Raw genomic sequence first — 25,971 nt, 5'->3', positions numbered from 1 at the left:
CAATCAGAGACAAGACATTGAGAACAAACTTCCACAAAACTAAGATGCCTACACAGCTAATGGGAGCATATTTGTTACCACTATTTGTTTTTATTAATTATGAAACTTGGTGGGAGGTTTTGAGTTCTGTGGAACGTCTTGGGTCGTCTCAGTACCATTAATGTCGCTGATCTCATTGAAGAAGAAAAGAACAAGTTTGGTTGCCACTAAGACCAATGAGAAAATAAGATTAAAACAAAAAGCTACTGCGGATGCTGGAAATCCAAAACAAAAACAGAATTACCTGGAAAAACTCAGCAGGTCTGGCAGCATCGGTGGAGAAGAAAAGAGTTGACGTTTCGAGTCCAACATGACCCTTCAACAGAACTGAAGTATAGTTAGGAGAGGGGTGAAATATAAGATTATCCAGTTAAAGTGGCAAGTTTGTGTAAATGCCCTGGATTAATCATCTGCCTTCGTAGAGCTGCTTCGGTAACACCTCCCAACCAATTTCTATGCTCCACCTAACAAGATAATAGTTGTTTATTTTTAAAAAATGGATAAAAGGATCAACAGAAATAAAATGTACTAAGACACAAATGCTGTAGTGGAGTGTTTGGGAATTTACAAATGTGATGCTCAGTGAAGGGAGTGCTGCCATTTACGATCATAGCATTGGCACAGAGGAAAAGATTCATTCCTATTCGCCGTGTAGCATTTGCAGAAAATTGGAAGCGGGTTCTTCAGCCAAGGTGTCCACAAGGTGTAGAGATTGCCTGAATGCAAATAGTCTCCCTGAGCCCACTCCTCCCTCTTATTTTCAACTAATTCTGTTTAGCAACCCTTACTTGTTAAGTTACTTGTTTCTTTTTTTGCTCCTCTTGATTTCTTAATTGTAAAATGAAACTTCTATCTAATAAAAATTAGATCTAAATTAGTGGTTGATAAAATTGTTATGAAGTAATAGTTTTTGTTGGCATTATAAGAGTAGGAAATCCTTGTGGGGATTAATCATATATCTGTATTAGAAGCAATGGGAATAGGTAAATTGGGGGCATTCAGTACACTAGAACAGTAGATGCACCATCATGGATGGTCACTGACTAAACGCTGTGGATTTTTTTGTTTTGCTTGTGTAATTTTCCATTCTGCTGAAAGTTGATTTAAATCTAACCTAGTTGTTTTTTTTTTGTCCTTCCTAAACTATTGTATCGTAATTCTTAAAACTAGAAATTTCTCGTAGCCTCTTTGAGCTACTCCCATGTGGGAATCTCTCTTTAAAATACTAATTTCTCTAGCAACCCCATAGGGATCTGGTGGATAGAATCTTCAAACAAGATGTCTGGATTTGTGAAACTTCCACTGAACTAAAAGTAGAACTGTGTTCCACCTCCATATCTGTATCTGGAAGCTCACTTGCCTTCGTTGCAGATTAAGACTTTGGCATTGACTTGGGCGTTAACAGTAAATTTGGAATACTTAGATTGCTGGGTTGGTGATCATTCAGCTATGCAGCAATGACTCATTATCTAGCAATAGAAAGTCACTTGAGCAGGGCAAAGAAGGCAATTTTAAAATATTTTAAAAGACTGTGGTCTTAGGATATTGCTCCATTGTTTCCTCTTAAAGAACCAAGTGTTTTGTTTACTTTTGCCAATTTTCCCTCAGTCAGTCTTTCTGGCTGGGGCGCAATTTTATTGGCTCTACCCACCTTCTGATACCTTCATTTAAGAACCAAGGCAGGATATTCCACCACCAGGTGGTGGCACAGTTGAGGATAGCCTTGTGCTCTTCGCACACAATTGGATTCATCACTCCTGGGCAAGGGTTGGGGGTGTGGTGGGGAAAGAAAGTGCTCCTGTTCACCATCGAGCAGCCCCTGTATGAAATACAAATCTGGATAAGTACAGGGTTGGACTGGGTTGTGATGATCTATGATGGAGTAACCATTGGGTCATATGAAGAATGACCACTTGGACTCTCAGGTGTTGGAAGGTGCTTGACAGCAGCAGTGGATACTTTTTATAACAGATTTGACTACTTGCTGTTTTTCCTCTTCTATCTGAGAAGGAGGCTGAAGCAAATAGTATTCAAGTTCCTATTTTGACTAAGGAAGTCAAACATGGGATCGTCCGTGCTGTATTTCTTTGAATTGCAATGAATGGTGTCTTTGTCAATTAAGATATTTGAGGAGATTGATATTTTAAAAAAAAATAGCCTTGCTTTGTGTTTTGTTGGCAGTTGCGTACCTTCACCTCCCAATTTAGATGTACAGGAGGAGCAGATGCTGTCTTTCTAATTGCTAGCTTTCTTTAATTAGAATGTTCTCTGTTTCACCTTCAGCAAACGTGACATTCCTGCAACTAACTTCACCATTCATGAAATCCACTGTAGAAGAAACATTGATCTTTGCAGGTATTGTCAGGATCCCTTCCCTAAGTCTGAGATGGAGGAACACTTTGAAACAGAACATGCACTGGTAAGATCAGTAGAATGGCAATCTCGTGGTAAATATTTAAATTCTTTCATTTTGGGCGCAGTTTCCTTTTACAACAATTTTCTTCCCATCTTCTGTAAAGCCACTGACTAGTGCTGACCTATGGCTCTATAGGTGCTGGATGTTCTAATTTGCCTTACGCAAAGGAGCTTTCTTTGTGAACCAAAGACAGTGCTGGCAGGCCACTTCAGTGTGGCATCATAACCATGTCCAATTCTGTCCTTTTCTAACATACATTTGCACTTCAAGTAGCAGTTACTTGATAGAAAATAGAAGCACTTTCGGCTCCACCATGCCTGTTCCTTACCAATTGTAAAAACCCTTGGAGTATAATGTGGGGAAGTGTGAGGCATTCACTTTTGTCATAAGACTAAAGAAGATTTTTTTTCTAAAAGGAGTGAAAATTCTAAATGATGATCAGAGGGTCTTGGGTGCACCTGTAAAAGGAATACAGTTAGCATTCAGGTATATCAAACAATTTGGAAAACAAATGACACATTAGCTTTTATTGCAAAGGGGATTGGAGTACAAAAATAAGAAGTCTTGCTAGTGTTGTACCAGACTTTGAGACCACACCTCAAACGCTGTGTGCAGTTTTAGTTTGCATATTTAGGGAAGGATATGCATTGGAGGCAGTGCAGCGAAAGCTCACTAAATTAGTCCCTGGGATGAGAAGGTAGCCCTGTGCTGAGAGGCTGAATAAATCAGGTCTATATTCTCTGGAGTTTAGAAGAATGAGGGGTGATCTCATTGAAGCATGCAGTATTCTGACAGGGCTTGATAGGGTAGACTGGGAGGTTGTTTCCCCTGGCTGGGGAATCTAGAGCACAGTCACAATCTCAGGATAAGGGTTGATCATTTTCACTCAAATGGTTATGAATCTTTGGAATTGTCTATCCAGAGAGTTGTGGATGCTCCATCAGTCAACATATTTGAAGCTGAGATAAACTGATTTTTGGGGCCTTGGAATCAAGGTGTATAGGGAATGGGTAGGAAAGTGGAGTTGAGGCTAAAGCTCAGCCATGATCATATTGAATGGCGTAGCAGGCTATATGATCTGCTCCTCTTTCTTATGCTCTTAAGCCCAAGCAAAGATCAGCCAACTCTGCATAGACAGAGCAGGGGCCAAATTTTTTTTGAGAACTTTTAATATTTTCTCAAGGGCTACTTTTTGATTTTTGGAATTTCACTAGCTCCTTTATTAAGTGATGCAGTCATGGAGTAACAGAGGCAGAATTAGAAGAATTCATCGTTATCCTCCATAACCATCACAGAGGGGTTAAACTTAAAGCCACAACACAAAGGAAAAGCATTAATTTCCTAGACAGTATTTAAATTTGTTCAAGACCACAGGCTTAAGTTAGCAACAAAAGATTTTTTTGAAAATAACTGACACACACTTCCACATACAGGAGGCTATCACCCTAAACATTCCTCCTGTGGACTAGCGAAGTCATGGCTAATGTGTTTCCATCGCATATGCCCAAAGTTGGAAGATTTTAACCAGGCAGTTACTATCCTTTTTACTGCATCTCAGATCTCAACCTTGGATTTAAATTTAACAATTGATATTAGATCAATATCAATGCAAGAATCAATTGGTTTTGCAGAAGAAAGTTCCAAACTTCTGCCACCTCACTCCTGAAAGATCTGGTTCTAACTTTTAGATTTTGCTCTCTAGTCCTAGACACTCCCCGCCCCCTAAATTAATTGATCATTTATCTTCTTACGTTTCCTTCATTAAAATGGTAACTACACTTCCAAAGTATTTCATTGACTGTAAAGCACTTTAGGATGTCCTAAGATCATGAAAAGCGCTATAAAACTGCACGTCATTCATCACTATTTAGGATCTTAGGACATGCAAAATGGTTGCGTGTTTGTCTCTAGCAGAATCACTGCACCTAAATAATGCACAGTATGTGAAATTCTGAGATGTAATAATGCTAAATGCAAATCTTTCTTATCAAATACAGCTGTTCAGTATTAAAATATCCAATTAAGTATTCATTACAATCGCGTTCATTCTATTTTTCCCCATAGAGTAGCTCCTGAATTTATGCAGCTTTAAATTAGAGACTCCACATTATTTGCAAGGAATTTATTACCTCATGACTTCAAGGTTTCCTTGCTACTGGTTAGCTGAATATTCCTTTGTTGACAGGTTTAAAAACTATTCTCTCTCCCTTACATCCTCGCATCCCACCCGGCCTCGCTTCCTGCCGCCATTCATCTTCCAACTGCTTACTGTTCCTCCAGTTGCAAGCTGTATCGTTCCTCTCACTGTCAACCTATCAGCAAGTGTGGGAATTAAACCCTATGATAAGGGGAGCAGCTCCTTACAAAATCTGCCATGCATTTATGGGGGGTGACTTTTCTCTGGTCTGTACCGTTGAATGGATTTTCCATGGCTTTTTGGGGGTGGATTCACTCGCTGCCCCTGTGTATTTTGAATGCTGGACCAGAGGATTAAGCCTGACCAAGGGCCTAATGTCCACACAGGACCGTGCACTTACAATTGATCTTCACAAGTCAATTTGTATTTCTTCATTTGTTAGCCTGTCATTGTTGAGGTTAACATCAGTCCTGTTTCGTGAAGATCATACATAAAGCTTGGGCAAAACCTTTTGACTTGAAAATTGAAAGAGACCATGCAAGCTGAATGCTGAAAGAGAGTGCTGGAAATACTCAGCATCTGTGGAAAGAGAAGCAGAGTTAACATTTCGAGTAGACTAGGACTTCTTCATATTCAACTCAACATAGGCTCTGTTTCTCTCTTCACAGATGCTGCCACTCCTGCTGAGTAATTCCTGGGCCTCCTGTTTTTATTTCAGATTTCCAGCATCTGCAGTGTTTTGCTTTTATTAATTTATATGCTGAACTCTGGTGGGTACTAGATTTGAAATATGGGTGGATTGCTGTTAAATATTAACCTTTGTTTTTACGTGAGCAAAACTTTACCCATTTTCAGACAATGACAGGCTACTTAACATCACTACGTTCTTTTCCTGCTGTTTATCCTTTAAGATATGTTGGAGTTAATTTATCTGTATAAAATATTGCATGTTCTCAGGTACAACTGATACAAATGAAAATGAATGCTTATAATTAGATATTGCTGTAGCAGAACATTTCTGCCTTAAGTATCTCATTCTGGTGCGGTTAGATTTAATACTGCCTCAAGTGCACAGTGTTTGAAGAGGTGGTAGTTTTGGCTTTAGAACAAAATGGTCTTTTTGCCACAGTAAGGTCATATGCACTGCAGCCATTCATTTAACTCTACTTAACCAATCAAATTTCAAAGGCCTTGATTCTCTCTCTCTGTTCTCTACGTTCCCACTCACCTCCCAACAAAGGAATTACAGGAAATATGGGAAAAGCTAATAATTGCATTTGCCAGGCAAGATATCTGTCTTGTTTCAAATCCTAAAAATACTTACGTATTAACTTTTTACATATTTATGGCCAGGGCAAGGCCAATTTAGGAACGGTTGCTAGTGCTAGCTGCAAAGAAGATTGCTTTACAGTTAATATGCAATTAAACAATGCCCTGCCTTCTACATATTTATTATTTCCATCAGGGTCAGATTGATTGAATAGAAATGTCAGACATATTTGCTTGTTGATGACTGAAAGATCCAAAGTCATTAACTGTCATTATCTTGTTTCAAAACATAGGGAAGAGTTGCTTAAAGCATGTAACTGAGGGGTGGAACTTAATCTGATATAGTTTTATCATTGCAAGAAGTGTTGTACAATTGATTAGCTTTGATTTAACTTGAGTGATGTCTGTGCCTTTTGTTCCAGTTGAAATTTCAAATAGACGTAACTATTGGAACTGGTGGTCTAAATTCTGCAGATTCTTTGCTGTATTGGTATATAGGCAAAGACCAAAGGAGCCCTTGGGGCCTGTTTCCCATGGTAAAACTTTTCAGGTGTGTGTGGTTGAGGTTATCAAGTTTGGCACCTAATAAACTAGAAATTCTCGATGCGAAATACTTAGAACACAGCGTCCTGTTATTTTTAATGTAGATATTAGTAAAAGGGGTTTTATTTGCCCTGGCTTGCTACACTTGAGGTACTTTGCATATATGGTCAAGTTTTTAACACTGGTGTGTACCCTGATCAAACCTGACTTTTGCTTTGCACGAGTTAGAAGTATTGGACGATTTCCCAAATCATTTGTTGTTTTTTTTAAAATTTATCTTAATTTTGGCTTTCTTTCTAAGAATAAATTACAGATAAATTAACTCCAATACATCTTAAAGGATGAACGTAATGATGTTAAGTAGCCTGTCTTTGTCTGAAAATGGGTGAAGTTCTGCTCACGTAAAAACAAAGGTTAATATTTAACAGCAATCCACCCATATTTCAAATCTAGTACCCACCAGAGTTCAGCATATAAATTAATAAAAGCAAAACACTGCAGATGCTGGAAATCTGAAATAAAAACAGAAGTCCCAGGAATTACTCAGCAGGTCTGGCAGCATCTGTGACCCTAATCCACAATTTTGTGTTATTTTCAAGCACTCGTCATGGGATAGTGACTAGTAATAGGAATTGTTTTCCTTGGAGTCCTTTTTGGTCTGTTCCATTCCTCGTCCAGGGCACTTTACTTAATCCTTCTTCACCCAGTCGCATTCTTATTGCCTTCCTGATCAGCTAAACTAGCATACGTTGAGAGGTCTTTATGCTTTGTATGAAGGATTGAGGGATTGCTCTTAAATACAGTAACCAGCATATAGTGAACATTTGGGATGAGATGGTGGCGTAGTGGTATTTTCACTGGATTAAATCCAGAGGCCCAGGCTAATGCTCTGAGGGCATGGGTTCAAATCCCCCGTCACATCTGGTGGAATTTAAATTAAGTTAATGGTGACCATGAAACTATCATCGATTTGTCATAAAAACCCATCTTGTTCATGAATGCCCTTTAGGGAAGGAAATCTGGCATCCTGCCTACATGTGACTCCAGACCCACAGCAATGTGGTTGACCCTTAACTGCCCTCTGAAATGGCCGAGAAAGCCACTCAGTTCATGGGACAGGCAACAAATGCTGGCCTTTCCAGCCCATGTACCATTAAAGAATTTAAAATGTTTGAGATCTCAATTTTATCTTTTTTTGTTTTTCAGGTTGACTGTAAGTGCAGCATGAAGGTAGAAAAAAACCAGTTGGAGAAACATGAGGTGCGTGCATCTGGCCTCAGTTTGCATTAGGCAAGCAACAACTCCTTACAGTGCAGCCTAAGTCCAAACATGGACTCGAGATTGAGGTTAGAGTGACTGCCCTTGACATCACGGCAGTATTTGACCAAGTGTGGGATCAAGGAGCCCTCGCAAAACTGGAGTCAACGGGAATCGGGGGTGGGTCAGGGGGACTCTCCACTGTTTGGAGTCATACCTAACGCACAGGAAGATGGTTGTGATTGTTGGAGGTCAATGATATCTGTCCCAGGACAACACTGCAGAAGTTCCTCAGGGTAGTGTCCTAGGTCCAACCATCTTCAGCTGCTTCATCAATAACCTTCCCTCCATCATAAGGTCAGAAGTGGGTATGTTCGCTGATGATTACTCAATTTTCTGCACCATTTGGGACTCCTCAGATACTGAAGCAGTCTGTGTCCATATGCAGCAACATTAAAGCTTGGGCTAACAAGTGGCAAGTAACATTTGTGCCCCACACGTGCCAAGCAATAATCATCTCCAACAAAAAACCCAACCATCTCCATGACATCTAATGTCATGACATCACTGAATCCCCCACTATCAACATCCTGGGGGTTACCATTGACCAGAACTGGACTTGCCATATAAATGCTGTGGCTACAAGAGCAGGTTAGAGGCTAGGAATTGTGCAACAAGTAACTCACCCCCTGACTTCCCAAAGCCTGTCCACCATCTACAAAGCGCAAGTCAGGAGTGTGATGAATACTCCCCACTTGCCTGGATGAGTGCAGCTCCCACAACACTCAAGAAGCTTGACACTGTCCAGGACAAAGCAGCCCGCTTGATTGGCACCACATCCACAAACAATCACTCCCTCCACCACCAACGCACAGTAGCAGCAGCGTGTACCTTCTACAAGATGCATTGCAGGAATTCACCAAGGCTCCTTCGACAGCAACTTCCAAACCCACGACCACTACTGTCTAGAAGGACAAGGGCAGCAGATAGATGGGAACGCCACCAGCTGGAAGTTCCCCTCCAAGTCACGCACCATCCTTACTTGGAAATATATCACCATTCCTTCACTTCCGCTGGGTCAAAATCCTGGAACTCCCTCCCTAACAGCACTGTGGATGTACCTATACGACATGGACTGCAGCTCACCACCACCTTCTCAAGGGCAAGTAGGAATGGGCGATAAATGCTGGCCCGGCATCCACAGCCTGTGGATGAATTTTAAAAAAATTACCATTGCTGAATCTCCCACTATCAACATCCAGGGGATTACCATTGACCAAAAACTGAACTACACCTGCTATATAAATACTGAGGTTACAAGAGCAGGTCAGAGGCTGGGAATCCTGTGGAGAGTAACTCGTCTTCTGACTCCCCAAAGCCTGCCCATCATCTACAAGGCACAAGTAAGAAGTGTGATGGAATAGTCTCCAATTGCCTGGATGAGTGCAGCTCCAACAACGCTGAAGAAGCTTGACACCATCCAGGACAAAGCAACCCGCTTGATTGGCACCCCATCCACAAAGATTCACTCCCTCCGGTGGCAGCAGTGTGTATCATCTACAAGATGCACTGCAGGAACTTACCAAGGCTTTTTGGGTAGTACCTTCCAAACCCATGTCCACTACCATTTAGAAGGGCAATGACAGCAGATACATGGGTGTACTACCGCCTGCAAGTTCCCCAACAGGCCACACATCACCCTGACTTGGAACTATGCCACCAATCCTTCACTGTAGCTGGGCCAAAATCCCAGAACTCCCTCCCTAACAGCACTGTGGATGTACCTACACCACATGGACTGCAGCAGTTCAAGAAGGTGGCTCACCACCACCTCCTTGAGAGCAACTTGGGATGGGCAATAAAAATGTTGGCCTAGCCAACAAGTTGCCGGAAAGGGAAATTTGGGCGGAGAGCCATGCACCCTGTTACACAGCTGTAGTTGGTTCATAGAGTGGGAAAACCAAGGAAGAAAAATAAATGGCTGTTCTTCTGTGCAATTGTAGTCAGGTTATTCTGCCAGTTATGGGTCGAGACCGGGTCCATCCTGGCACAGCAATTTCTATTAGCAGTCACTGGATAGCAATGAAGGTCAGGAGCCCTATTGATTTCTTCTTCCAAGCCTGAGGGATATTTCAATCCAGACAGGAAATCAAATCTGTAACCTAATGATTCATTTATATTCTGGGCACTTGGCAGCATGGCTATTGAGGCTCTTAAAAGTACCTTTTTTAAAAATGCCCATCCTTAAGAAAATTTAAAATTTTTTTGTTTTACAGAATATAGAATGCCCTTTGCGATTGGTTAAATGTCAATACTGCGAGCTGGAGCTGGCATTCAACAAATCTCAAGAGCATGCTGATTATTGTGGATCGAGGACTGAACCTTGTCCAGCTTGTTGTCGCAATGTTCTGGTCAAAGACTTAAACATACACCACATCACCTGTGGCAAAGACGTGGAGGAAAAGAATAACAACCGTATGAAACCTGGGTCTGAGTATCACTTTGAAGGAAATGTTGGGACCTGGTTTGAAAACCAACCATTTGGGAATCTACTTCGGGCTGAGCAGAACCGTATTCGGGCTAGGCCAAGAATTTCCAGACAGTTGGAAACCAAAGTTCATGGAAACCGGGAGATGGGATTTCCAGTGAGAGGGGTGGATAGGAGAAATATGCCAATCATAGGGAGAGACCAGAATCAAGGTAAGCTGAGAGTGTTTGGAATGGAAAATAGTCATAGCAACATTTTGAGTTTAAAATTGGCGGAGGAGCTGGAAGTGACTAAATAGCAAAGTTCACATCCTTTGTACAAGTACAAAAGTTGATGGCTTTCACTTCCATGAAATATTTCAAAATGTTAGGATGAGAGATGATTCTGTAACTTCATTGATGATTGGGGAAATTGAAAAAAGAAATGAAGTGTATATTGTGTTGCTACATTTAATCTGAGGATGAATATAATTCTCTTTAGCTTTTGATATTAGAGGTGCTTATGATGCCCTTAGTAAAATGAGATTACACTGATGTCCTGGATTTCTTGGTACCCATTTTAGTAACTGTTGAGCAGCATCAATTCTACCACTTGTTTAACAAGAGTGCTTGGATGGTGCAGCAGGTGGGTGCATAAGTGGCATTGTGGACATAGGCTGCAGAACACCACCGTTCTATAATTCTCCTGCCCTAGAACAAGGGCGAAGAAGACAAATTAAGATGAGCCATTTCAAGGATAAGGAGAAAGCCAATCTGGACTGCTCTAGAACTCCGTGATAGCAGTTCTTGGATTGAACATTCTAGAACCATGCAGACCACTAGAAATCACTGAGTACCACCAGGTTTACTTGTGTCACCACTGTTTTAGCCATGCACAAAGGACCCATTTATGAAGGTGGGAAAAATTGTGTATCTGTTTTATTTCGTCCCCTTTGCTGAATTGATTAACTGGTGCTAAGTTAAAGTTTTGTGTATATTGGCGCCTCTCTGGTACGTTACTTGTTCATGAGCCAAGTTAGTGCATGAGGCAGACTGAAACCTTTTCTTTGTGGGGCCAGAGACATCCTGAATCTGATTCTGTCTTCACCTAACATTCACAATTTCCTTCGTGAGTCAATATTTGGAGCCCTGGTATTGAGCTGAGCCCAGTTGTGATGGGCCATTGTTGCTTCCTTGGTTAAAATCAGCTAACTCAGCTCAGATTAAACCTTAAAAGTTATTATGTTTTTTTAACGGTCCTACATTTCCTGTCGGTTTTACAGCCAGTGTAACGAGGAACGAGAGAAATTGTGTGGCAGATCCTGCAGGTCCTGGGCATGTAGATTCCAACTCTAACCTGGATTACCTGCTTGCTCTCAGTCTCCAAAATGAGAACAGTGGTGGAGAAGGAGAGTGGCCACCTCTCTGGGAGGATACTCGCACTGCTCACAGGCATTCAGAGCTAGAAAACGTTGTGGACTTGTTCAACAATCGGTTGTCATCTGTTGTATTCCCAACTCCTGTAAATGCCCATGAAGAGATAACAAGTAAGTAGATAAATTTGTTGCATTTTTCTGGTCTGTTTTAGATAATTGTTTAGGTATAGAGGTGCTGGTTACTTCATAAGTAACCAGAGCAACTTTTGCCCATATAGCCCAATATCTAATATTGTTAGAATAAGAACAATGTGTATTTCATATTGAATATTGTATCTTTTGCATGTGTACTTCTCCAATCTTTTTAGAGGCAGACTGGCACATTTGGTGAGATAAGGCCAGATATGAATTATTAATCTGCTTTATCTTGCAGAGGAAGTGAACATACAGTGTAACAATCAGAGAAAATTCCACTCACTCAGCTCAATCTTGCTTTTCTCCTTAAACATGAGGAAAAATAATTAGCAACATCGACCTGCCTCTTTCGCCTATAGACTGACATGTTTTTGATATTAACTTCCTTTCAAACTACTTTTTACAACAAAAATTGGCATCTTGCATTTTTAGCTTCCAAATTCAGGCTTAAGGGCAACAAACCTGTGGTTAGAAGCTTTATTCTTTTCTGTTTCTAAGATCAGGCGGGATAGTGCTGAGATGCTGCTGGCTTTGTGGTGATTTGCTAGTAGGCCTGTCAGTAAAACTAGCTACATCTTGCTGGCCAATAGCTCCAGTGGTACCTTGCTCAAATGGAAATCTTGATAATTGACATAGGCTGTTTCATTACGTGGGTTGGTTATTTACTGTCTTTACTTCTAGTTGTTTGGTAGTACAGAACTTGAGTATTGCTGAAAAAAGAGACATGCCTAAGCTTTTTATCTTGCACTCATCAGGACACTTGCAAGAATACCAACATAAGGTGTCAAAAAAACTACCATATTTTCATTATATGTGGGGTATTGTAAAGTGTGTGTGTGTGTGAATGGTACTTAGTGTGGCTGATTTAATGGAATTAGAATCAGATAGACTGCAAGCTTAAAATTATCAAAAGCGTTACATGTAAAAAGGGCATTTGAAATGCTAATGAGTGAGCTAGGGTAAAGTCAGTAGATAGGGTGTGAATGAAATTTGCATTTTTAAGGTAAGTAGAGAGGTGTTTGGTTTTTAAAGAAACATGATAAAGTTTTACAACTGACAGGATAAATAGGGCAAGGTTATGATGTTTATTTTTCTCAAAATGAAAAGATCATATTGACAACATGAAAGATTTTTATAGTATCAGAAAAGTAAATTCCAGAGACATATGGAAACAGTGGGATTTACAGATTAAAGAGGAAGAAATATATTGAAAGAAGGATGGAAAGTTGTGTAAGATCTAAAAGATACATGGTGAAACAGACTTCGGGAAACAGCCTCTAGTTCCATGAACCAAAAAGCCATTGGAATTCCACTGCTGAATGGGTGCTGTGGTAACCTTGCTGGATTGCCTACCTAAATTTAAAATCTATTTTAGACTGTTGCCTTAAAGGGGGTGTGTAGTTGGGAGTCAGGTTAAATTAGGAATTTTGGGATTTGTTCGAAGTAACGGTGTAACTACAATCTTGTGTATGTGTTTTAATTAGTTTCTTTTGCTAATAAATGTTTTAATTTAAAATCTCTAAAGGTGTTACTAGACTCATTACTTCTGAAATCAATGCACAAACCTTATTGTAATAAATACAAATTGCAAAACCGTTGTGATAGGGTGGCTAGTTTCCCTTATGGATTTGGTCAGCCTGGCAAATATCACCTGCCGTATCATAACAAAGGGGGAAAACAACAATCTATACTGTAAGAGAAGAGAGTGCTGATTGGTTGGCATGTGGTGTTGGAATGGAGAATGCACCACTGATGGTGACTGACACCATCGACTAAGCAGGTGTTTATGCAAGATGAGATTGAACAGATTGGTTATAGGGTTACTAATTTACGCCATGCCCTACACTGTGCTTGGTCTGAGGTGTGCAAATTTCTTTTTTTGATTTGATCCATTTATGCTGCTGTATTGTTTCAAAAGATGACCGCACCATAAAAGAGATCTGCACTATAAACTTAAGTGGAAGCAGTTTGGCAACGCATTTAATGATACCACTTAATATGTAACAAGTATGGGGAGGTGGTGGCATAGTGGTATTGTCACTGGACTGGTATTCCGGAGACCTCGGGTAATGACCTGGAGACCCTGGTTCAAATCCCCCCAGGGCAGGTGGTGAAATTTGAATTCTATAAAAATCTGGAATTAAAAGTCTGATTGACCACGAAACCATTGCCAATTGTTGTAAAAACCCATCTGGTTCACTAATGTCCTTTAGGGAAGGAAATCTGCTGCCCTTACCTTGTCTGGCCTACATGTGACTCTAGATCCACAGCAATGTGGTTGACTCTTAAATGCCCTCTGAACAAGGACAATTAGGGATGGGCAATAAATGCTAGCCTAGCTAGTGACACCCACATCCCAGGAACGAATATATATATATTAAAATCTCTCTGACCATGTACTCAGAAAACGAGGAGTTCTAGCGCATGGTTTCAGTTTTGGTGTGCCTTCGTCCCAAATCAAACGGGGAGTGGTATTAGCTGAGTTTGAACTCCTCTACTCCCAACTATCCTGCCACAAACCAGTGTCCACTGAAGACACTGAATCATTGAAAGCGCACCATCTAGCACATGCATATTGTGGGATTCTGAACGACCTGTCTGACTTTCAAATGCAACGCGAATATCTCTTGCAGCGTTGCGAGGCCTTAAGACAAATACGGACATACACATCAGTAAATGTGACAAAGACAAAGTATCAACAAAATGCACTAAGATAAAAGCAAAATACTGAAGATGCTGGAAACCTGAAATAAAAACAAAATGTTGGAAAAACTCCGGTCTGACAGCATCTGTTGAGAGAGAAACAGAGCTACCGTTTCGAGTCTGTATGACCCTTCTTCAGATGCACACAATGCATGCCATTCTTAATGACAAATTCATATCTATTGGACTTGCTGCTCAGAATGAGCAGACAGCCTTGCTCGAAATTAAGCTAAAAAGCTTGCTGGACTTGTGTATGAATGATGACCTACCATGTGATGTTTATGACAGGGTTTGTCCTCACAGTTCACTATGTTCTCGAATGTATGGGCTGCCCAAGACCCACAAAAGTGATATCCCTCTACGCCCCATCTCATCTATGACCGGTTCTGCACAACCTGAATTGGCCAAATGGTTGGGTGAATTGTTACAACCAATTTTGATCACGTTTTCCACATGCACAGTGAAGGACTCCTTCACATTTGCGAAGGCCACACAGGACTTGCAGATCGATAGCAATGCTGTGTCCATGTGCTCATTTGACATTGCTAGCCTATTCACCAATGTTCCACTTAAGGAGGCTATAGGTATTTACACTGCAGCACTATATCATGGAGATCTAGACCTGCCACCATTGTGTGAATCAGTATTCATTGAACTTGGCAACTCGCGCAGTTGAGTTCCGTTTTAATAACAACATGTATGCCCAAACAGATGGTGTTGCCATAGGGTTCCCCTTAGGCTCAGCTCTCACAAACACCTTTGGGCTCCATGAGAAACGTATCTTTGATGGAATGACACCTAAGCTCCCATCCCTCGCATATTTCCAATAAGCGGTTGATATGTTTGCTATATTTAAATCCGCAACTGCATGTAACAATTTCCTTACGTGTCTTAATGGGCTCCATCCTGCACTCAAATTCACCTATGAAATGGGGCAGTCAAATGAACTCCCCTTCCTTGATGTACTAGTTGAGAAATCTGCCAGGGGATTTTTTGCCATAGTCTACTGCAAGCCTACCTTCACTGGTCAATATACGCGTTGGGATTCTTACAGTTCCATGCACTACAAGATTGGTCTTATCGGCAACCTTGTAAATAAGGCCTGAGCCATTTGCTCACCATACAAGCTTGATGCTGCAATAGGGCACATCAAAAGCATCTTACGGGATAATGGTTACCCTGATCAGATCATTTCGCACTGTATATCAAGCAAACTCATGAACAGGCCTAAGGCTTCTCACTTCTGGCCCTGAAAAGTGTCCAGTCTACCTCAGGTTACCCTGGAAGAGCAAGGTATCTCAAAAATTTGAGCAACAGGTGAAGCTAGCTGTTTCACGCTGCTGCTATGCAGTAGCAACACAAGTGGTATTCGCCACTAACAGGATGCTGCCGTCAAGCCAAAAAGATGTTCTGCCTATCACACAAATGACCTAATGTGGTATATGAATTTCAGTGTCAGTGTGATGCTAGATATGTAGGCCATATGTCCCAAAGACTGGCGGATCGTATCAAATGGCATGTCCCAGCCGCTGTTCACAACGGGTAGGGTACAGACTGTACCCAACCAGCACGTGCTTACAAAACAGTGTTCAATATTAGATGTGATTCTGTGATTGGGCAACATTTGCTAAATAATCCTCAATGTGCTAAGAATTGCGCTGGCAACCAATTTTTAAGATTGTTACTCTGGCTCGCAGTGTAGTGCATTTGCGTGTACAGGAAGCTACAAATATTAATACACAGGACCCTGTTCTTTGCAGACAGAAAGAACACGTACGTACATTGTGCCTGTTTCAGCTAAACAAAATAAGTAGCGGCCATTTTCTGACTCATTTCTCAGGGCAATGCTTTGACCAATCGGGGTCAAGCTGCCTGGTTTAAATTTCAAATAATTCTTGGCGGTTAACTGTCAGTCACCATCAGTGGTCCATTCTCCATGGCAATGCCACTTGCCAACCAATCAGTCTCTTCACATACAATACAAATAGTTGTTTTCCTCATTGGTATTCTTGAGTGTCCTGATGAGTGAGTGCAAGACAAAAAGCTTAGATTTTTTTTTTCAGCAATGTCCTTACTTTGTGCTCTTTCAGGAGGGATAGATGGATTGTTGTCCAGAGCAGGAACTGTGGTCACTTTTTCTCTTTGTAACTCAAGGCACTGCTGCTGATTTGTGCCATACATGACTGCTATCTCAATTGAGATCAAATAGCTTAGCACTGGGCATTGATTCATGGAGCATCCGAGTTTGTATGGCTCACTTATTTGTTGTGGCTGGGATTAGTCACTGGGGAATTTTGTTAACTGTGGGTTGATTGAGGCACTGGGGAAACCCTTGAGGTTTCATTCACTTAATTGAATCCCCACCATTCTCCTTCTATTCAGTAATGTCAGTGAAATTTGAAAATAATTGTCCTTTAAATGTTATGTTTTAATCTTGTGTTTTCCTCATTAGTGTTTGAGTGCTAATGGAACAGGTTTCACATTTGGTCACCTAATATCAGCATTGAACGCTTGAATCAGGGGAGGGAGGGACGGACGGGGGGAAGAGTTCCTCATATCTGAGTTGTGGTCTTTTCTCAGATTGACCTTCTCTTCCTCTATTGACTCATTGCTGATTTACCGTTTATATTCATGTAACAGTCAAATTTTTGAGATCAGTTTTTCACGCCAAAAGTCATTGGGTCAACTTTTACATTGGTAATGCTTTTTTAGGGATTGACATCTGTACTTGATTGGGCCCAAAAAACACCGTTGCAATGCAATTAAGTAAAAACAAGCAACACTAAAGAATTCATGTTAATTCTATAACATTTTCAGAATCACAGAATCACACAGTGCAGAAGAGGCCCATTGGCCCATCGAATCTGCACCAACACGTGAGAAACACCTGACCTACCTACCTAATCCCATTTACCAGCACTTGGCCCATAGCCTTGAATGTTATGACGTGCCAAGTGCTCATCCAGGTACTTTTTAAAGGATGTGAGGCAACCCACCTCCACCACCCTCCCAGGCAGTGCATTCCAGACCGTCACCACCCTCTGGGTAAAAAAGTTTTTCCTCACATCCCCACCACCCCCCCCCAACCTCCGCCCCTCACTTTGAACTTGTGTCCCCTCGTGACTGACCCTTGAACTAAGGGGAACAGCTGCTCCCTATCCACCCTGTCCATGCCCCTCATAATCTTGTACACCTCGATCAGGTCGGTCCCTCAGTCTTCTCTGGTCCAATGAAAACAACCCAAGTCTATCCAACCTCTCTTCATAACTTAAATGTTTCATCCCAGGCAACATCCTGGTGAATCTCCTCTGCACCCTCTCCAGTGCAATCACACCCTTATAATGTGGCGACCAGAACTGCACACAGTGCTCCAGCGGTGGCCTCACCCAGGTTCCATACAACTCCAACATGATGTCCCTACTTTTGTAATCTATGCGTTGATTGATAAAGGCAAGTGTCCCAAATGCCTTTTTCACTCCACCACAACCGCGCCCGCCCCCCCCCCCCCCCCCCCCCCCCCCCACCCCCAAACAACTAACATGCTCCTCTGCCTTCAGAGATCTATGGACACACATGACAAGGTCCCTTAGTTCCTTAGAACTTCCTAATGTCATGCCGTTCATTGAATACCTCCTTTTCAAATTACTCCTTCCAAAGTGTACCACCTCACGCTTTTCAGGGTAAAATTCCATCTGCCACTTATCTGCCCATTTGACCATCCCATCTATATCTTCCTGTAGCCCAAGACATTCAACCTCACTGTTAACAACCTGGTCAATCTGTGTGTCATCTGCAAACTTACTAATCCTACCCCCCACATAGTTATCTATGTCATTTATATGAATGATGAATAATAGGGGACCCAGCACACATCCCTGTGGTATGCCACTGGACACAGGCTTCCAGTCACTAAAGCAGCCTTCTGTCTTCACCCTCTGTCTCCTACAACTAAGCCAATTTTGAATCCACCTTATCAAATTACCCTGTATCCCATGTGCATTTCCATTATTTATAAGCCTCCCATATGGGACCTTGTCAAAGGCTTTGCTGAAATCCATATAAACTACATCAACTGCACTACCATCATCTACATACCTGGTCACCTCCTCAAATTCAATCAAATTTGTTAGGCATTACCTCCCTCTGACAAAGCCATGCTGACTATCCCTGATCAAACCTTGCCTCTCCAAGTGGAGATAGATTCTCTCCTTCAGAACTTTCTCCAATAGTTTCCCTACCACTGATATGAGACTCACTGGTCTGTAGTTCCCTGGCTTATCTTTACAACCCTTCTTCAATAGCGGAACCCCATTAGCTGTTCTCCAGTCCTCTGGCACCTCCCCTGTGGCCAGAGAGGAATTAAAAATTTGGGTCAGAGCCCCTGTGATCTCCTCCCTTGCCTCCCTCAGCAGTCTGGGACGCAAATCATCTGGACCAGGAGATTTGTCCGCTTTTAAGCCTGCCAACACCTCCAATACCTTGTCACTCCCTGTATGAATTTGCTCAAGAACCTCACAGTCTCTCTCACCGAGTTCGGTACCTTCATCCTCATTCTCTTGGGTGAAGACAGATGTGAAGCATTCATTCAACACTCTACCGATGTCCTCTGGCTCCCTTGGTCCCTAATGGGCCCTACTCTTTCCCTGGTTATCCTCTTCCCATTGATATACTTATAGAATATCTTGGGATTTTCCCTACTTTTACCAGCCAGAGCTTTCTCATATCCCCTCTTTGCTCTTCTAATTGCTTTCTTAAGCTCCACCCTGCACTTCCTTCTGTATTCCACTAATGCCCCTGCTGATTTGCTCCCCTTGTACCTGCTAAAAGCCTCTCTTTTCCATCTCATTGTATCGTGAATATCTCTGCTCATCCCTGGTTCTCTTGGCTTGTTACTCCTTCCTATCACCCTAGAGGGAACGTCTTGAGCCTGTACCCTCCCTATTGTCTACCTTGGCCAGATCCTGCCTTATTTTACTAAAATCCACCCCCCCCCCACCCCAATAACAAGCTGAAATTGTACCATGTTGTGGTCGCTATCAGTAAAATGCTCCCCCACCACCACGTCAGCCACCTGTCCGGCTTCATTCCCCAAAATTAGATCCAGCACTGCGCCGTCCCTTGTTGGACCCTCTACATGCTGACCTAAAATGTTCTCCTGTACACATTTCAAGAAATCCACTGCATCCAAGCCCTTAACACTGTCTATCCCAATTAATGTTGGGAAAGTTGAAATCACCTGATATAATTACCCTATTATTATTTTTACACACCTCTCCAAATTGTGCACATATTTGCTCCGCAACTTCCCGCTGACTATCTGGGGGTCTATAATAAACACCTAACAATGCGGCTGCCCCTTTTTTATTCCTAAGCTCTATCCACAAAGCTTCATTCGATGCCCCCTCCAAGATATCATCTCTCCTTACTGCAGTAACTAACTCCTTAACTAATAATGCAATGCCCCCTCCGCTTTTATCCCCTCCCGTGTCTCACCTGAAGATTCTATATCCTGGAATGATGAGCTGCGAATCCTGCCCCTCCCTCAACCACGTGTCTCAGTGATGGCTACTATATCACAATGCCACGTGTCAATCCTCACCCTTAAATCATCCGTTTTACCTGCCTCCTGGCATTAAAGTAGAGGCCATCCAGCCTTGTCTTACTCCCCTGAAACTTATTGCAGCTGTACTCCCTCTGACTTGATTGTTTTACTGTATTACGATGTGTCCCTATTCTGTTAACATCCTGTGTCTCCTCACCCTGTCGAATTAGTTTAAACTCCTCCCAGCAGCACTAACAAACCCGCCCGCAAGGATGTTAGTCCCGCTCTGGTTCAGATGCAGACTGTCCTGCTTGTACAGGTCCCGCCTTCCCCAGAAACGGCCCCAGCGATCCAGGAATCTAAAACCTTCCCTCCTGCACCAACTCTTAAGCCACGTATTCATCTGTGCTATTCTCCTATTTCTGTGCTCGCTAGCACGTGGCACTAGGAGCAATCCAGAGATTATAACCCGAGAGAGACTCCCTGAATTCTTGATGCAAGACCTCATCCCTCTTTCTACCTATGTCATTGGTACCAACATGTACCATGACCTCTGCCTTATCACCCTCCCCCTTCAGGATGCCCTGCAGCTGTTCAGTGACATCCTGGACCCTGGCACCAGGGAGGCAACACACCATCCTGGAGTCACGTTGATGGCCACAGTAGCGCCTATCTGTTCCCCTGACTATAGAATCCTCTATTACTATTGCTCTTCCTCTCTTCCTCCCCTCCTCTACAGACAGGTTGCTTGTGATGCCAGAAGCTTTGCTCTGTCTGCACTCCCTAGAGGAACCAGCGCCCTCATCAGCCTCCAAAATGGAATACCAATTTGCAAGCGGGATCCCAGGGGACTCCTGAACTACCTGTCTGTTTCTCTTGGACTGCCTGGTGGTCACCCATTCCCTTCCTCAAGTCCCTTCAGCTGCGGTGTGACCACCTCTCTAAACGTGCTATCCACGATGCTCTCAGACTCGCGGATGCTCCACAGTGTCCCCAGCTGCTGTTCCAGCTCTGAAACTCAAGCTACCAGGAGCTGCAGCTGGACACACTTCCTGCACACGTGCTGGTTCTGGGCACTGGAAATGTTCCCAGCTTCTCACATAGAGCATGAGGAGCACAGCATGGCTTTGAGCTCTCCTGCCATAACTTATCCCTTTTAAATTAAACCTTTTAAATCAATTACTCTAGGGCCCTTCTTTCCTGTTCCTTGTTATTACAGAATATACAAACTATAAACCACAAAAAAGACCTTAAACAATAAGCAATAAAAGTAGTAAATACTTACCCGACCTTACCCACTACTTACCAGTCAGTTCAATTCCCACTATGCACCAAATTGCCAACACCCACACTCAGTCTGGCTGTGTCTCACTCAGGATGAGGTCTCTCCCCTGCTCGTGTGCAAGCATGATAAAGCGCCTATCTATTTATGACATTATAAACTATTTACATTTCATCCCACACAACATAAACATGTACCATAACTAATTAACCACAGCAGTGCACATTGAAATCCCTTAAAATCACTCTGATTACTATCTGAATCACTGAACAATTTGTCCCAATAGCCTGGTTGCATAACATCATACAGAATGGATCTTCCTGGTTATCATCTTCATTGGTAGTACCAGTAAATATGTCGTCATCGTTCCACAAGTAATTGTCCTCATTATTGTCAAGTGCATTCAATTTCACATTTTAGAAATAATTTTTTGACAATATTGGGATCAAGTTCATTCCATGTGCCTACGACTCATTGGCACAATGTGTTTACATGTTTCAGCCTTTAGTGAATGTTTGTTTGCCTTTCAACATCCAATAGTTCCACATCTTTCAGATACTTTTCATTGAGAGATTTATTTATACACCCAACCAAGGGCTGAACAACATTTGTAAGACCGCTGAGAATAATGCTATATCAGTGTTGGTTGATCTTTCATCACAGGCGGCATTGTCACCGAGGTGGGATTTGAATATGTCCCAGAAGTGCAAACTTTTTTTAGCATGGTCCTCTTGGTCTCAAGTTCCCCATCCACACTTCTTTGATCTGTTTCTTGCAACTGCTTTCATCCAGCCTTCTTCATGAACATGGATGACAACACCTTTCTGAATTTTCTCTTTAGGCAGACCTTAGTGCTTGAATATCACCATCATCTTTAATTTTGTGCCACCTGCCATACCAGAAGGAACCACCGTGAACCGCATCTTCTTGTGGCCAGTTGTCTTTACAAGGACAGTTCTTCTTTCACAAATCTTCGTAACAGTCTTGTTTGCTGGCATGTCAAAGTTCATTGGTGTTTCATCGATATTTCCAATGCAGGCTAATTAATGCATATTTTTCTCTTGATATTGGTTGGCAAAATGGTGGAATTTAATTTTTATTGAGTTTAGATTGCAGACGCTGTGAAACACTATGTTTGAGTACTAAATCGTACCTTTTCCATGAATCTTGAAGGCCACCTGGCACTAGTTTTGAATTCTGAAATACCATCTTTCTTTGCTTCTCAGGGTATAGAGTCGAATGGCTCCGCGGGTGATAATATGAACATTCTTCCAAAGCTCGTTAACTCATTCTGCGACTTTTTTCTCCTGTTTAAATTAAGCCATGTACTTGTTATTCTTTCTCGAAGGCATTGTGATCGTGTGGTATTCATTAGTCTTGTTGATAGCTGGGAGATTGCCACCACTACTGGTGGAGGGATAATCTAAAGGTTCCCACATGCGTCTTTAAATTAACGAACCATAGTAAGTACTGGTAAGTACATTACAGTTTCATACCTGGAAAAACTAGTGTCAACTTTTTCATGAGGTATATGAAAAATTGTTTCTTTTAGGCAAAAGTCATGGGGTCAACTTTCATGAGATCAGCTTTTACACGAGTATATACAGTACGTCGAATGATAGCAACATTGTACAAAGGACTTGGTTTCACTGGGTGCTGAGTGGGACTTGGGCATTAGAACAAAGCTTTCATTACATCTGTTAGCTTTGGTTAAAACCAGAATAACATTGGAATTCATGGAATTATGATCTGCGCCATTAGCCCCCTTAAGAGTTTTAATTTCTGTTTGACAACTGAACTTTTTTTCCTTTATTTTCAGATGATGTCACAATGTTGCCTTGTGAGTTCTGTGAAGAACTTTTCCCTGAAGAAGAATTAATTCTTCACCAGGTCTGTTTTAACCAATGTCCATTGCAACCAATTAGCACTGGTTCCATAAGCTACCATTACTAATTCTGATAACAGTATTTCTGTTAGCACTTTTTCTGATAATTCTATAATCAATATACAACAAATAGTAGGATAACATTTTTAACATTATCTCTGTATCTAGTCTGCCAGATGGTATTTTCTCTTCCATTGGAATTTAATATAGAATGCAGACTTGTAATGACTGCATAAAAAGGTCTTTTTAATCACAATGATCATCCAAAGGAATAAATATAGTGAGAGGTGGGCAAAGTGTTGTTTTTTGAGATATGAGATAAATGCTGGTTGAAAACAAAAACAGAATTACCTGGAAAAACTCAGCAGGTCTGGCAGCATCGGTGGAGAAGAAAAGAGTTGACGTTTCGAGTCCAACATGACCCTTCAACAGAACTGAAGTATAGTTAGGAGAGGGGTGAAATATAAGCTGGTTTAAGGTGGGGGGCGGGGGGGAGAGAGAAGTTGAGGGTGGGGTGGTTGTGGGGACAAGCAAGCAGTGATAGGAGCAGATAATCAAAAGATGTCACAGACAAAAGGATCAAAGATTGTTGAAGGTGGTGATATTATCTAAGAAAAGTGCTAATTAAGAATGGATGGCAGGATACTCAAGGTACAGCTCTAGTGGGGGTGGGGTGGAAAGACTAACAAGGTATTAGTTGTAGGTTTAAAAATAGTGGAAATAGGTGGGAAAAGAAGAATCTATATAAATTATTGAAAAAAAAACAAAAGGGAGGGGGAAGAAACGGGGTGGGGATGGGGGGAGGGGGAGTTTAAGATCTAAAGTTGTTGAATTCAATATTCAGCCCGGAAGGCTGTAAAGTGCCTAATTGGAAGATGAGGTGCTGTTCCTCCAGTTTGCGTTGGGCTTCACTGGAACAATGCAGTAAGCCAAGGACAGACATGTGAGCAAGAGAGCAGGGTGGAGTGTTAAAATGGCAAGCGACAGGTAGGTTTGGGTCTTTCTTGCGGACAGACCGCAGGTGTTCTGCAAAGCGGTCGCCCAGTTTGCGTTTGGTCTCTCCAATGTAGAGGAGACCGCATTGGGAGCAACGAATGCAGTAGACTAAGGGGAAATGCAAGTGAAATGCTGCTTCACTTGAAAGGAGTGTTTGGGCCCTTGGACGGTGAGGAGAGAGGAAGTGAAGGGGCAGGTGTTGCATCTTCTGTGTGGGCATGGGGAGGTGCCATAGGTGGGGGTTGAGGAGTAGGGGGTGATGGAGGAGTGGACCAGGGTGTCCCGGAGGGAACGATCCCTACGGAATGCCGCCAGGGGGGGTGAAGGGAAGATGTGTTTGGTGGTGGCATCATGCTGGAGTTGGCGGAAATGGCGGAGGATGATCCTTTGAATGCGGAGGCTGGTGGGGTGATAAGTGAGGACAAGGGGGACCCTATCATGTTTCTGGGAGGGAGGAGAAGGCGTGAGGGCGGATGCGCGGGAGATGGGCCGGACACGGTTGAGGGCCCTGTCAACGACAGTGGGTGGAAAACCTCGGTTAAGGAAGAAGGAGGACATGTCAGAGGAGCTGTTTTTGAAGGTAGCGTCACCACCAAACACATCTTCCCTCCTTTCAAACACTCTTTTCAAGTGAAGCAGCATTTCACTTGCATTTCCCCTAACTTAGTCTACTGCATTCGTTGCTCCCAATGCGGTCTCCTCTACATTGGAGAGACCAAACGCAAACTGGGCGACCGCTTTGCAGAACACCTGCGGTCTGTCCGCAAGAAAGACCCAAACCTCCCTGTCGCTTGCCATTTTAACACTCCACCCTGCTCTCTTGCCCACATGTCTGTCCTTGGCTTGCTGCATTGTTCCAGTGAAGCCCAACGCAAACTGGAGGAACAGCACCTCATCTTCCGACTAGGCACTTTACAGCCTTCCGGGCTGAATATTGAATTCAACAACTTTAGATCTTAAACTCCCCCTCCCCCCATCCCCACCCCGTTTCTTCCCCCTCCCTTTTGTTTTTTTTCAGTAATTTATATAGATTCTTCTTTTCCCACCTATTTCCACTATTTTTAAATCTACAACTAATACCTTGTTAGTCTTTCCACCCCACCCCCACTAGAGCTGTACCTTGAGTATCCTGCCATCCATTCTTAATTAGCACTTTTCTTAGATAATATCACCATCTTCAACACCTCTTTGATCCTTTTGTCTGTGACATCTTTTGATTATCTGCTCCTATCACTGCTTGCTTGTCCCCACAACCACCCCACCCTCAACTTCTCTCTCCCCCCTGCCCCCCACCTTAAACCAGCTTATATTTCACCCCTCTCCTAACTATACTTCAGTTCTGTTGAAGGGTCATGTTGGACTTGAAACGTCAACTCTTTTCTTCTCCACCGATGCTGCCAGACCTGCTGAGTTTTTCCAGGTAATTCTGTTTTTGTTTTGGATTTCCAGCATCCGCAGTAGCTTTTTGTTTTTAAATGCTGGTTGAAAGTGAGGCAGTTTTGCTGAGTTAGAGACATGGAGTAAGGATCAACTCAGTTTATGTCTTCCAAATTCTGATTAAGTGGCACTGATGTTCTGTCTCTAAGTAGAGAGAGGGGTAACTGAAGAGTAATTACACCTACTTAGACATTCGAACGAAGGTTATGCTTTGCTTTACTTCTTTCCCTGTTCTTATCCTCTCCATATTTACATCCTTATTAAAATAAAGTGTCAAATAATGCTGTCATCACCTTGAAAACATGAGATAGGGTAGACAAAGAAAAAACTTTCACTTGTAAACAACGTCCTCTCTTTCTTTTGTGTGTGCAACCTATTCGTTTATGTGCATGGGACCTTCACATTGTTCCACAGCTTCGCATGTGTGG

The 25,971-nt window shown here is 42.3% G+C and overlaps 1 protein-coding gene across 1 annotated transcript in view; it reads left to right on the top strand.

The window, feature by feature from the left end:
- trafd1 (TRAF-type zinc finger domain containing 1) overlaps window positions 1–25,971 on the top strand; it is a 45,158-nt gene that overhangs the window by 5,245 nt on the left and 13,942 nt on the right. The window contains exons 3-7 of the mRNA XM_078554321.1: window positions 2,323–2,458; window positions 7,611–7,664; window positions 9,938–10,361; window positions 11,411–11,674; window positions 23,045–23,115. Of these exons, the coding sequence (XP_078410447.1) occupies window positions 2,323–2,458; window positions 7,611–7,664; window positions 9,938–10,361; window positions 11,411–11,674; window positions 23,045–23,115 (949 nt within the window). The remainder of the gene's footprint in view (window positions 1–2,322; window positions 2,459–7,610; window positions 7,665–9,937; window positions 10,362–11,410; window positions 11,675–23,044; window positions 23,116–25,971) is intronic.

This window comes from Cetorhinus maximus, chromosome 12 (genome assembly GCF_964194155.1).
Source record: "Cetorhinus maximus chromosome 12, sCetMax3.hap1.1, whole genome shotgun sequence".
NCBI lineage: Eukaryota > Metazoa > Chordata > Chondrichthyes > Lamniformes > Cetorhinidae > Cetorhinus > Cetorhinus maximus.
This window is presented reverse-complemented; position numbering and strand designations above follow the sequence as displayed.